The sequence below is a fragment of the Corvus moneduloides genome, chromosome 6 (genome assembly GCF_009650955.1).
Source record: "Corvus moneduloides isolate bCorMon1 chromosome 6, bCorMon1.pri, whole genome shotgun sequence".
Taxonomy (NCBI): Eukaryota; Metazoa; Chordata; class Aves; order Passeriformes; family Corvidae; genus Corvus; species Corvus moneduloides.
The window spans coordinates 39,694,574-39,706,950 of NC_045481.1; the positions used below are offsets into that span (position 1 = coordinate 39,694,574).

Genomic DNA, 12,377 nt, shown 5'->3' on the forward strand with positions numbered 1-12,377 from the left:
TAGCTTGGTACACTCCAAATGAAACTTGTCAAAAGGAAAAAATGACAGGATTATTATAATTTTTATCTTTATAAGCTCTTTATATTTTGCATGAAATGGGAAATGTGTCCTATTCATAGAGCAGTGGCCTACTTCTTGGGTTACTGCCCTGGAATAGTTCTAGGAGAGTGTTCTGGGCTCGTATGACTGATCCTGCATTAGCAGATTTATCACTTGAATCCACTGATGGAGAATAAATTATTTTGTCAGAGCAAAACTTTTGCCCCCAATGGAAGTATGTATTAAGGAAGCTTATTTTGTTGCTTGGTTTAGTCTGATAATTACTGAGGGAAAAACACCCCACTGAATTTCATGATTTTCCTCAATTTGGTGAGCTCATATGATTTTTTGAAAGGGGTGGTAGAGTATTCCAGTGTTTGAATGACATGTGGTATTTGAAAAATTTGCTCTTATTGGACATAATTCTTAAAGAGAGTAATTGAATGATGGATGAGGATGGCAAGAGAAGGAATTCTGAGCATACGTCTCTGGGAAAAGTAAAGCAGCAGGTTTGAATTACCAATGTGGTTTTCTAGTGGTGACCTGGAAAAGTAGAATAGTTTTGAAGTGGTGGCAGAATAAAGGTGAAACCGAATCCTTACAGCTGGCAAAAGGTGGAACACACCTTTTAACAGCCTAATGGCTTGTGCATGACAAGTAGCTGAAGGAAGAGTGGAGGATGAGAGGCATCACAGTTCCTGAGAGTCGTATCATGTACTCAACGTAATCTCAAATTGCCCTTATTTTGAGCCATCCAAATTTCTCTAATTTTTCTGTCTTTGTGAAGCCTCCAGTGTCATAATCTTTTTTCCATTTTGTTATTTTTTTTTAAAGTTGTGAACTGTAAGATAGAACCTCTAATTTGAACCCACAGCTTTCTAAGGGATCTATTACAGTAACTCAAGATACTTACCAGGCTGAAGTTGTTTGGAGAATGAATACAGAAGGTTTGCAGCCTTCACTGTGCTACAGGATGAAGGGCTGAAGTGGACAAGATTCTGTGCTTCCCTTGTCAGACCCAGTTTTGAGTTTTGAAGCTCTAAAGGCCTGACCAATGCTGTACATGCTTTTTTGGCCATCCTGTCTGTGAGCTACAGGTTTGCAAATTGCTTACTTAGGGTGTGGAAAACTTGCTCCTTATGTTGCTAAGATACCTAAATGTTTTCTACACAGCTTTCAGAGATTTAGCTGAAATAGATCCATTTTTCCCATGGGTTATTCAGCTCATATGAATGATACAGTGCAATTTAGGACAGAACGATGAAGGGTGTTTTATCATGCCAAAAGATCTGGGAGATCTTGGATGTGGCATACTTTTATTATCTCAGGTTTAATTTCTATTCCTGCAAAGGTTTGTAGGCTGCTAGAAGCAGAGTCCTACAGTAATTTGCTACAATTCAGGATGAGACAGGAGAGTATCCTATGTGCCTGCTGAGTTTCAAGCATGAAGGTGATCAGAATTCTTCTGAGAACTGGACCTGACTGAATCCTTTAAATGTGTGAATGAAGTCACAAGTGACATACTTGTGTTGATTGCTGCCACAGAAAGATTTATTCTTCCTCACATTGTGGGTTGTGTCAGTAAGCTTAAATGGCTGACTTCCATTCCTTTGTGTGATCAAATGTTTGCTAGTTGCCTCTTTTAACCCTTGGTGGATCTACCCTTTCTCTGGAAGAGCCTTGAGGAATGGCGGTCAGTTGAAGTTCTCGGAGTGTTAACCTTGGCGTTCTCCCTGTCCAGGGATACAATGTGGCGGATTTTCACAGGCTCCCTCCTGGTGGAAGAGAAGTCCAGTGCGTTGCTTCACGACTTGCGGGAGATCGAGGCGTGGATATACCGGCTGCTCCGCTCGCCCATGCCCGTTGCTGGGCAGAAGCGGGTGGATGTGGAAGTCTTGCCACATGAGTTGCAGCCAGCTTTGACCTTTGCTCTTCCTGATCCATCCCGCTTCACTTTGGTGGATTTTCCATTACATCTGCCTTTGGAGTTACTGGGAGTGGATGCCTGCCTGCAGGTGCTGACCTGCATCCTTCTGGAGCACAAGGTAAGGAGGGAAGAGTTGATCTTTGATAAGTATGTAGGAAGTTCTGCCCTCTTCAAAAGCAGGGTAGACTGGATGTGTAGAACAGCTGTCTCCCTGCACTGCCTGGAATGAATTTTGTCTGCAGAGGATGAGGGGAAGAAATAGTTCCTTCTGAGGTTCCTGTTTTGAAAAGTTCTGTTCTCACTCAAAAAAACAACTGAAGCTGTTTTCAGACAGATTAATGGAGGGTTACCCAGTTCACAGCCACCGAATTTGAGTCTGCAGAGATCACAAAATCTGGATCTTTGTATGCACCTGAGGGGAGTATTGGAAGTGAATGGTTGCTGTAGTGCTAATGGGAGTTTCTTTGGTTGCAGGTTGTATTGCAGTCCCGAGATTATAATGCACTTTCAATGTCTGTAATGGCCTTTGTGGCCATGATCTACCCATTAGAGTACATGTTCCCAGTGATCCCTCTGCTTCCCACCTGCATGGCCTCTGCAGAACAGGTACACATTTTTCCTTTATTGGTCTTTCACAAAAGATGTTTCTGTGATGTCTTGAACTCATATAGTTGTAGTCCTTATTTCATTCACCGTCTTCTCAGAGATTGTGTCAAAGTCTGCCTTACAAAGAGCATTGCTTGAGTGTGACTATTTAAGTCATAGGTAACACCACTTATTTAGGATATCTTCAGAGCATGCTCAGTGAATAGAATGATTCAAAGCAGTATTTCACAAGTAATGGACTGAACTACCATAGATCTACAGTATTGTGATGATATTTACCCCCCCAACTCTCCTCTAAACTGAGTATTAAAGTTTGTTGAGGAGGGTTCAGAGCAAGATTTAAGGACGCTTGAGGGCTCTTTGATTCATAGTTCAGAAACTATTGCCTGCAATTTCTTCTCCTCAGAAATATGAAGTGTTGTGTTACTTCGACTGGGAGCTGGGTTTTGCCAATGGTCAGCTCTTCGCAGGAGCTCATTATTTTGCCTGGAAAGACAGAATTCAGGCTGTCTTACTACTTCAGTGCTATCCTGCAACTGATACTACAACTGTTCTTGTACCACCACTTGGAGGTGACCAACAGTTCTAGATTTAAAGAATAAATTAGCCTCCCAAGCTGCTCGTCTCAAGCTGCTTCATGCCCAGTTGATTTAAGCTTTTTTCCTCTGCTGATTCCCTTGTCAGAAGCAACCTGAATTTCCCTATAGGTTTTCCACATACATTTCAAAAAATGTGTCTGTCTTCTACTTCTTAGAGATGTTACTCTTTTGAAACCAAATTACCATTACAAGCATAAGGGTAAAGTCCTTGTATGTGCCTATTTACAATGGCACAGACTCAGGTTGAGCTGAGGATGTATTCATCCATGACTTCCTGCTTTTCAACTTAGGCTCTTACTCTGAACATTTGTTTTTGGACCATGATAGACATGGGAAGCTGTTTCCAAAGAGCCATGTAGCCATATAAATTATGTCCTGGGTGGAACATGGGAGTGGAAATGTCCTGGGGACATGGAACATGGGAGTGGAAATGTATTTTCTCCTAGATGAAAACTGATGCTTTTTGAGCAGGAGCTTTCATTCTTCTTTATTTTTTTTTCCTTTTTTTTCTTTTATTTAATGCTTCCATTTTATGATATTAATTACTTACTTATCAATGCCTTTTGTATTGTCTGCTCTGCTATAAGCATACTGTAGTCAATAAATAAATATTTGAGAAGAACACGGTGATATCAAATGTAGATCTTGTCCTTAGTAAAGCCTGTCTTTCTCTCAGTTGCTTCTAGCCCCTACACCTTATATCATTGGTGTTCCAGCAAGTTTTTTCCTTTACAAATTGGATTTTAAAATGCCTGATGATGTATGGCTTATTGACCTGGATACCAATAGGGTAAGTGGCACCCATAAGAACTTGTGTCTTTGTTTCCAGGGAGCTGTGTACTGTTGTCAGTGTACCCACTGAGAATTTAGTAATGCCTGACTTCAGTCTGCCTTTACCCCTCCCATATTAAACTTCAGAATCCTATGTGTTTCAAGGTTCCCATGTCTTTTGCATTAGGGATCCATTTTCAGTTAAATGATCTGGCTATATCATTAGAAGGTGAAACCTCAAGCAAATGATAGAACTATCTTCTTGACTAATTGTCAGACTGTGTCTTATAGCCCTACCTAAGATACTTAATCTGTTGAGAGCCTTCCTGCAGCCTTGGTTGTCATGATTCAAATGGGGCTATGTATCTCACTTTCTAGAGGGGTATGAGCAAGGCTAATTCAAGGAAAATGTGTATAACATCATCTGCTTGATGGAAAGTGTGGGTTGATTCAAACTTCTTGTTTTTGTGGTAAATGATAAAGTAACTCCACTGTTTATTATATTGTAGACAATAACAACCATAAAGAAGTGAAAAGCGGGTGTCTGTGTCTGAGATTGTGTGGGTTTTTTTTAATTTTTATTTTACGTAGTTTATTTTATTCCTTGGTGTCTGAAGTGCTGGAGAGTCAGGGGATTCTGTTTTGGAAATGACTACAGCTGGAGAATTTTTTGTCTGTTGCTGTGCTTAATTCCAGGTGATTGTTCCTACAAATGCAGAATCTTTGCCAGCACTGCCAGAACCAGAGGCTTCAGAGCTGAAAAAGCATCTGAAACAGGTAATATGCACTTTGAGGAAAGGACTCAGATTCAGTAGAACTTAACATATGTAGTGTTGCCCAACTCTTCTGCTATAGTGGGTAAGAATGCAAGTCAGTGAATGTAAAACTGAAATCCCCCTGTACACAACAGATGGTTTCTGATTTTTACTGTTGTTTGGGGCTAACTTGTTTCCAGTTGATGCAGAAAGTTCCAGATTCCTCCTTTATGTTTGCCATGTGGGCTTTAAACTCTAACTTGATCCATCAAGCTATGATCATCTTTGTTTCCCCTCCATTCACAGATCTGTGTGTGAGGTGTCAGTCTCTCCTGTCAGGTCCTGCTAAGCCATTAATCAGCTTGGGTCACCCTGGCTGATTGTGTCAAGCAGGTTTTATCTCTTTATTTCTGTTTTCCTTATGCACGCTGCATGCAGTATCTAAAGGTAAAGTGTGTTACTAATGTGATGAGGTTTGGTCTTTCTCTTTCCTCATAGACCAGGAGAGCAAAGTGTGTAACCTCTGTGATACCCCAGTACCTGCTGTCAGCACAGATGGAAGTGATGTGTTGCCTGGAGTTTCGTTAGATCAACTTTCCCCCCACTGCTGCCTCACCCCCTTGCAATTTCAGGCACTATTTAGCAAAACTTTCTCACTAGTGCAAAGGCAAACTCAGAAGAACAAATTGCAATTTTTTGGAAGACATGTTTAAAATTCTCAGAGTGTTCACCCAAATTCAGGTTACATCCCCTGTGTATTCCTATTCTCATTAAGTGTTTGCCATGAGCAAAGAAGGAGTGCTGCTGGTACAAAGTAGACAAGACTAAATTGTGGCCAACATTACTAAGGTTAACACTTTTGTGTGCCTTTGTGTCTTAGAGTCAATAAATGAATTTCAGGATATCTACTTTTAAATTGTAGTAGAAAGTTCTTAGCTGCATCATTAAGGACAACAGGCTTGCCAGTTTCCAAGATGGCCAGATATGAATGTTTGGGGGTGGGGCAGTTACACCTCTTTCCTAAGACGTGTCTATTTTGTGGTCCCTTTTGTTTTCCTCTCATTTGTGATATTTTGTAGTAATAGATATTTTTTTTCCTTCCATCTGTTTCTCTGTGGTCATGTGTTCGTCTTGGCTCTGATGGGCTGCTGTGGTGTTATCATATGATCTTCCATCTTGCCTCCAGTGTCTGGTTAGCATGACTGCAATCACTCAGAAACAGCTGCTCACTCCTGACAACAAGGTTCTTTATTTTATTCTTTTTCCCTCAATTTTCCATTTTACCCTTTTCCTTTGGAGCTTTTTTTTTGTTTGTTTCTTTGTTTTGGTTTTATATATTTTTTTTTATTTTGTAAGTCAAAAGATCAAGCCTCAGTGGGCAAATGGGAAAAATAAGGAAGATTTAGGATAGGTCTGGGTGTCCAGGACTGATTTACCACTTGTGCTGCTCCAGTACATATCCTTGAAGACTTTATGAGGGTTGAAGAGGTATCTTTATGGACAGATGAAGACTTCATTCAGATGGAAAGTGGAGGTTTTTTGGGGATACAAGCAGATGTTTGTGTAAAGGTGTCCACATTGTCCTGGGATATCAAATTACTGATTGAATAGCCACTTTTAAAGGCAAGTTTCAGGCTGCTGTTCCCAAGATGTATTCAAATTCCATATGGAAATAACTCTGCAACAAGTAGAGTTACGCAGTGCCACACTACTAGTGGTCCAGTTTGGACTATCTGGTTTCATGTCATGAATGATCTAGCAAAGTGGAATCCTGTGCTACTCCTTGACTGGCTCCAGGACTGTTTCAGCATTGAGGAGATCATTTTGACAATCAACATAAAGGAGGGCCTGGAGATATTTGTTGACTCAGTGTGGAGGTGGTTTAAGATCAATTAATGGAGCATGCATAATGGTTGCAATTGCCTAGAGGGCAGGGTAGCTCTGATCTTTTGTTCCTTAAATAACTGTTCTTGCTGAATGTGTGCATAATGTCCTTCAATAGGCCCTGGCCAGCATGAGCCTCAATACTCAGCCCATTCTTAATCTAGAGAAGTTTCATGAGGGGCAGGAGGTGCCTCTGCTGCTGGGAAGACCACAGAATGATTTGCAGTCTACTCCCTCCACAGAATTCAACCCTTTGATCTATGGAAATGATGTGGACTCTGTTGATGTGGCTACCAGGTGAGGCTTAACAGGAAGGTAGCATTGAGTCTTCATAAAAGTGCGCACTTGAGGGCAGCACAAACACTTCTGTGGGTGAAACAGCATCTTTCAGGTACTACTGTAGATTCTACTTGACATCATGTGGGGAAAAAGAGCAGTAATTACAGTGTTTATCTCGTATCTATTACCTCCATGAATGTGACTGTGTATCTTGAGGGGGTGTTTTGCTTCTTGCATTTTCCTGTAGATCATCCTCTTTACCTGGATTTGTCAGTCTGATACTGTATCCTCAGCTTAAATCACAAGCCTTGAACTACAGAGAAAAAAGCTGGGGACTTAGTTGTTACCTCAGCTGGTAGATACGAGAACGATATCCTTCACTGAGTGGGTGTTTGTGTTAAGATGGTGAATTAGAACAAAGTGATTTCTCGGGTCTTGGTTTGTTTGGATTTTTTAAAAAAATTTTTTCGAGACAGGTGTTTCCTAAGAAGAGTTAGGTTACCATTCTTCAAAGGTTTAAAACATTGTCTATGGCATGCCTTTTACAGGCTTTCTTCTTTTTTGTTATTGCTCTGTGTTTTTATCTAATATATTGTTCTCTGTTTCTTTTTAGGGTTGCTATGGTGAGATTCTTCAACTCACCAAATGTTTTGCAAGGTTTCCAAATGCATACTCGAACTCTTCGTCTCTTCCCACGACCAGTGGTGGCCTTCCAGGCAAATTCTTTTCTTGCCTCTAGGCCGAAGCAAACACCTTTTGCAGATAAGCTTTCCAGAACACAGGCAGTAGAATACTTTGGAGAATGGTCACTCAACCCTACTAACTATGCTTTCCAAAGAATTCATAACAGTAAGTGTTGGTCTTGCCTTTCCTGCACTTGGATGTAATGCAGGAACTTAAAAACCAGACATTCTAGAGAAGGATTTAATTTTATACCATATTATTCCTGCTGGAGAGGAAAATATTCCAGTTCAAGGCACATTTTTCTCTTTTTATGTATGGCCTCATGTGTTTCTTCCAAGTTAGGCCTGCTATTGGCCAGTTGCTCCTCCAATTAATTTTGTCTCTTACCTTGTTTGATTATGGAGAAGTCATGTAGGCTTCTTAAAGACTGTCCCTTTGTACAAGACTGGGTAGAGGGTAGTGTCACTGTGAATGAAGCCTTTGACACCAGTAAATGAGTTTGATTAATGCTCTCCTTGGTTTTTTGTGCAGACATGTTTGACCCAGCCCTAATTGGTGACAAACCCAAGTGGTATGCTCACCAGCTGCAGCCCATCCACTATCGAGTCTATGACAGCAATTCACAGCTGGCTGAAGCCCTGAATGTCCCAGCAGAGAAAGAAACAGATTCTGATCCCACTGATGACAGGTTAGTGGGGAACATGGCTATAGTCACATGAGAGTTATTTCAGATTGCTGGACCTCTCCTACTTCTCGTTTGCAGCCTTTTCCTTCAGCCTGCCAGGTTGTTGTTTCATTTCTTGTCTGGGCAGAATACTGACACTGAAGCAAATTTTCTCACTGCTCTGTTACCACAACAAACCTCATAATCCTTTGCTAGTGTATTCATTTAATGTGATTCTCCATACATGTTTTCCTGTTTTCTTTTGCTACCTGTATGCCACTTGTATGCCACTTGACATTTGTCATTTCCTCACACCCTAATTCTCTTTTCTTCCATGCTGTTCTTTCTCTGGTTATTTCTGTTGCAGTACTACAAATACTCCCACCCATCCTATCACTCTTTCAAATCTCTGTTCCCTATCCATAGTTATGCAAAGCTTGTGAGTACTGCCGACTGCCTGTGACCACCTTGTGTATTCAGTAAAATGAAAGTAGTTTTTGGCCATTTTCTTGGAGTTTTGTGTCTAGTTTTATTCCCTTTCATTCCTTGTGGGTTTGTGAGATCTTTCAGGCTTGGACTTGCACATATTTTGCATTCTACACAGCACCAGTGGTCCTAACAGAATGGGATTAATCACTAGTGTAAAAAGGAAATGCTTTGACTTGTGAATCCTGGTTCCCTTGAAGTTGTCCTACATAAACACACACATGTTTTGTGAATTAATACACTATTCTCTACTTACTTATGTTTGGCCTCATTAACTTTGCTAAGAGACTTTAAATGTCTTCCCATGACTCTTTATGTACCTGAAAGTTATGTTTTTTGCTCTGACCTTTCATGAAGCTGGCTTGTGAAATTTGTTTATAGTTACTATAATATGGGATTTTTAGGAGGTCCATGAAAACAGTGCTGATTCACATCTTTAAAGTGTCAGAGCCTGCTGTTGCTTTGATGCTGCCACTCATCTCTCTCTCTCACCCGTTGTGGCAGTGGCAGTGACAGTGTCGACTATGACGATTCAAGTTCCTCCTACTCCTCCCTTGGTGACTTTGTCAGTGAGATGATGAAATGTGACATTAATGGTGATACCCCAAGTGAGTAACTTTTGCCTTTTATTTTCACAAGGTCCACATACGTTCCCTTTCCCAATTCATCTGAAGCACTTTGGGAAAAAAGCCTCCCTTAAGTCCCTGAATCAGAACAAAATATTGTTCCATTGTGGTCTTGCTCTAAGGTAAAAGTGTGTGGGTAGACCAAAACAGGACATTTCTCCTGTTTGTAAACAACTTCCTCCAAAGGACACTGTGAAGAGGAAGAACAGAAATAAGTGCTGCTGAACAAAACTGGTTCACTAGATCTGGAAACAACCTGCTGCTGGCAGTAAATACTGTGCAATATGGACAACAGAGTATGAGCTTTCTCCTGCCCCCACATGTTGGTTCTCAGTGCTAGCTTTAAAGTATCACTCTATCCTACTGGGGACAGAAAAATGCATTCTCTGTGGCTTATATGGAAGCTGCATAAACACTCACTTTGTTCAGTAAACTAAATCTAGAAGTTCCAAAACATTTCCCATGTCCCAAGGACAAGAGGTAATCGTAAGCAGTAACAAAAGAAACTCTGCTTGGACATAAGGAAAAGAACTTAATGGTTACTGTAGTTAAACAGGTTCCCAGGATCACTGTAGAATGTGAAAACTTTAAAACTTTCAGAACTCTGGCACAAAGCCCTGAGCAACCTGCTTTAATTTTGAAGGTACTCCTGCTTTGAGGAGGGAATTGGAATGGATGACTTCCAAAAGCCCTTTACACCCTAATATTTTATGCAAGTTTATTCTATTGAGCAGTCCTCATCCTCTTGGGATATTTAGTTAGGTGGGCAAAAGACTGAGGAAGGCACTGTTGTTTAATGAAAAATGATGTGTTTGTAGGTGTTGACCCCCTGACTCATGCAGCCCTTGGTGATGCTAGTGAAGTGGAATTTGATGATTTTCAAGAATATTCAGGGGATCCTGATGAACAGACCATGGACAGTGAGAACTCCCAAGAGAATAACCAGCCTCGTTCAAGTTCCAGTACTACAGCCAGTAGCAGCCCCAGCACTGTCATCCATGGAGTGAATCATGTGTGTACTGAGATGAGTTCAGCCTCAAGATCAGCGTATTAGGATATAAGAATGGGAGAATGCACGTGGTTCTTTCTGAGAAGGGCAAAAGCTAATAGGACTGTGACACCATGCACAGATTAAATTGCATGCTCACCCTGGACTTTCTGAGCAAGGTGGAGTTTGCTGGTACCCTCTTATGCTGGGATAGACCATTCCTGTACAAAAACTTCCAGTGCGTTGAAAAATGCAGCATTAGGAGAGAGAAATGGTCCAGGCTGGGATTGCAGGAATTGCTTTTACAGAGTCTGGAAAGAGCTGATGTCTTTAGAGGAACAGGGTGTGGAGTGGGGGAACTCATTAATTTGTGGTCTTTTAAGATAAAATGGGAACATGGTAATGGAAAACCATTATCTTGGGCTAACACTTACTACTCAGAGCTGTTTTAATGAGGAGTAAGTCCCTAGAAAAATGCACAAATACTGCAGTGCATATAAAATCCTAGTTCAGAGACACACATAGTGGGGATGTAGTGGGGGCCCTGTAGCAAGCAGCAAGGACTGTGCAGACTTCCCAGTTTGAAATAATTGTTCTTGTCCTGCCCTTCAGCTGTATGTAACGCAAACGAGCGAGCAGATCAATGATTTGACTGGTCCACAGGAGGCAGCAGACTCAGCAGAAATAGAAGAGAAGTTGGCTGCTGGATTTTCAAACCATCTCTCTTCGTTGCCATTGCAACCAAACTTTCCCAAGATAAGCTTGGATCGTCGTGAGAGTGACATCACAGCTGGCAGCATGAGCTCCTCAGAAGGGGTGGTGAGGAAGCGAGAGTATGACAATCCATACTTTGAACCACAGTATGGTTTTCCTACGGAGGATGAAGATGATGAGCAGGAGGAGAGCTACACCCCAAGATTTAACCAGAATCTCAATGGAAGCAGGTGAGTCCTCCTTGTCTTCTGCCCTTCTGTACAGCACTTCTCGGGTTTCTGTCTGCTTCATGTAGTTTAACATGCATGCACTCAAATGTCTTTGGCACCTGAGATGTATTGTTGATCACTTTTATTTAATATTGAAATCAGCCCTTCTGATTTGAATAAAAACACTTGCTTAGTCCCTCAGTTCCTTACTCTTATGTAAGCAGTAGAACCTATGAGAATTACCAATTCTTGCTAGAACATTCTAGTATATCACCTACTGATTTCTGGAAACTGTTGTGGTAAACCTTTGTCTTTTTGGAGAAAGATACTATAGTGATTGGTGGCATGGTTTTCTTGTTACTCCTTTCAAACCAGAACCCTTTCACTCACAAGTCCACCAATGCCCTTTTGCAGACAGGTTTTCAGCATGCCCTGAAGGGCTATAAAAGCCTGAATGTAAAGATGTTTCAGTTCTCTCTTTTTTTTCTTTTCCTTGTTTGTTTGTTTTGGGTTTTTTTCTTTCCCAAAAGATGCAGGTAGTGTGGTGAAAACTGATGGGAATGAAACCAACATCAGTCTCCCACAACCATACAATGTGTTGATTTGGGATGGGAAGGGGAATTGCTAATAACAGTTGTACTTAATTTCTTTAAAGGTCTCAGAAGTTACTCCGGCCAAACAGTTTAAAACTGGCCAGCGATTCTGATGCAGATTCAGATTCCAGGGCCAGCTCCCCAAACTCTACTGTCTCCAACAACAGCAGCGAAGGTTTTGGGGGCATCATGTCTTTTGCAAGTATGTACAATGCATTCATTAAGCTAGTTTTATTTATTATATCAGAGTTTACAGAGAGATGGAATAGAGGGATGGCTAGTCAAGAGAATGAGCTGGTCGTCAAGTTGTTACCAGATCTCCAGTAGTCATGTTGGCTTACTGACAACTGCTGACAACTACTGCTTTATATATTCTTCATTAAGAAGGACTTTGGTTTTGTGGTTAGCCCCTTGAGTTGTGTGGCACTTTAGGGCAAGGATTAGAAATTCCTTCAGTTTCATTTAAACAAAGCATTGTGCAATTTTATGAAATTGATAAAATCTTACAGGCTTCCCTGCTGCCATGTTGTGTGTTTAGTGTCAAATTCAATTC

The 12,377-nt window shown here is 41.1% G+C and overlaps 1 protein-coding gene across 38 annotated transcripts in view; it reads left to right on the forward strand.

The window, feature by feature from the left end:
• Positions 1-12,377, forward strand: part of MADD (MAP kinase activating death domain) — a 72,314-nt gene that overhangs the window by 18,179 nt on the left and 41,758 nt on the right. For 19 of the 38 annotated variants that reach the window (XM_032110893.1, XM_032110895.1, XM_032110919.1 and 16 more), the window contains exons 4-16: positions 1,781-2,084; positions 2,441-2,572; positions 3,848-3,961; positions 4,639-4,719; positions 5,136-5,144; positions 5,884-5,940; positions 6,700-6,878; positions 7,474-7,709; positions 8,076-8,232; positions 9,196-9,302; positions 10,139-10,332; positions 10,921-11,252; positions 11,887-12,026. In XM_032110893.1, the coding sequence (XP_031966784.1) occupies positions 1,781-2,084; positions 2,441-2,572; positions 3,848-3,961; positions 4,639-4,719; positions 5,136-5,144; positions 5,884-5,940; positions 6,700-6,878; positions 7,474-7,709; positions 8,076-8,232; positions 9,196-9,302; positions 10,139-10,332; positions 10,921-11,252; positions 11,887-12,026 (2,042 nt within the window). The remainder of the gene's footprint in view (positions 1-1,780; positions 2,085-2,440; positions 2,573-3,847; positions 3,962-4,638; positions 4,720-5,135; positions 5,145-5,883; positions 5,941-6,699; positions 6,879-7,473; positions 7,710-8,075; positions 8,233-9,195; positions 9,303-10,138; positions 10,333-10,920; positions 11,253-11,886; positions 12,027-12,377) is intronic. The other 19 variants (XM_032110906.1, XM_032110923.1, XM_032110924.1 and 16 more) reach the window with 6 other exon arrangements.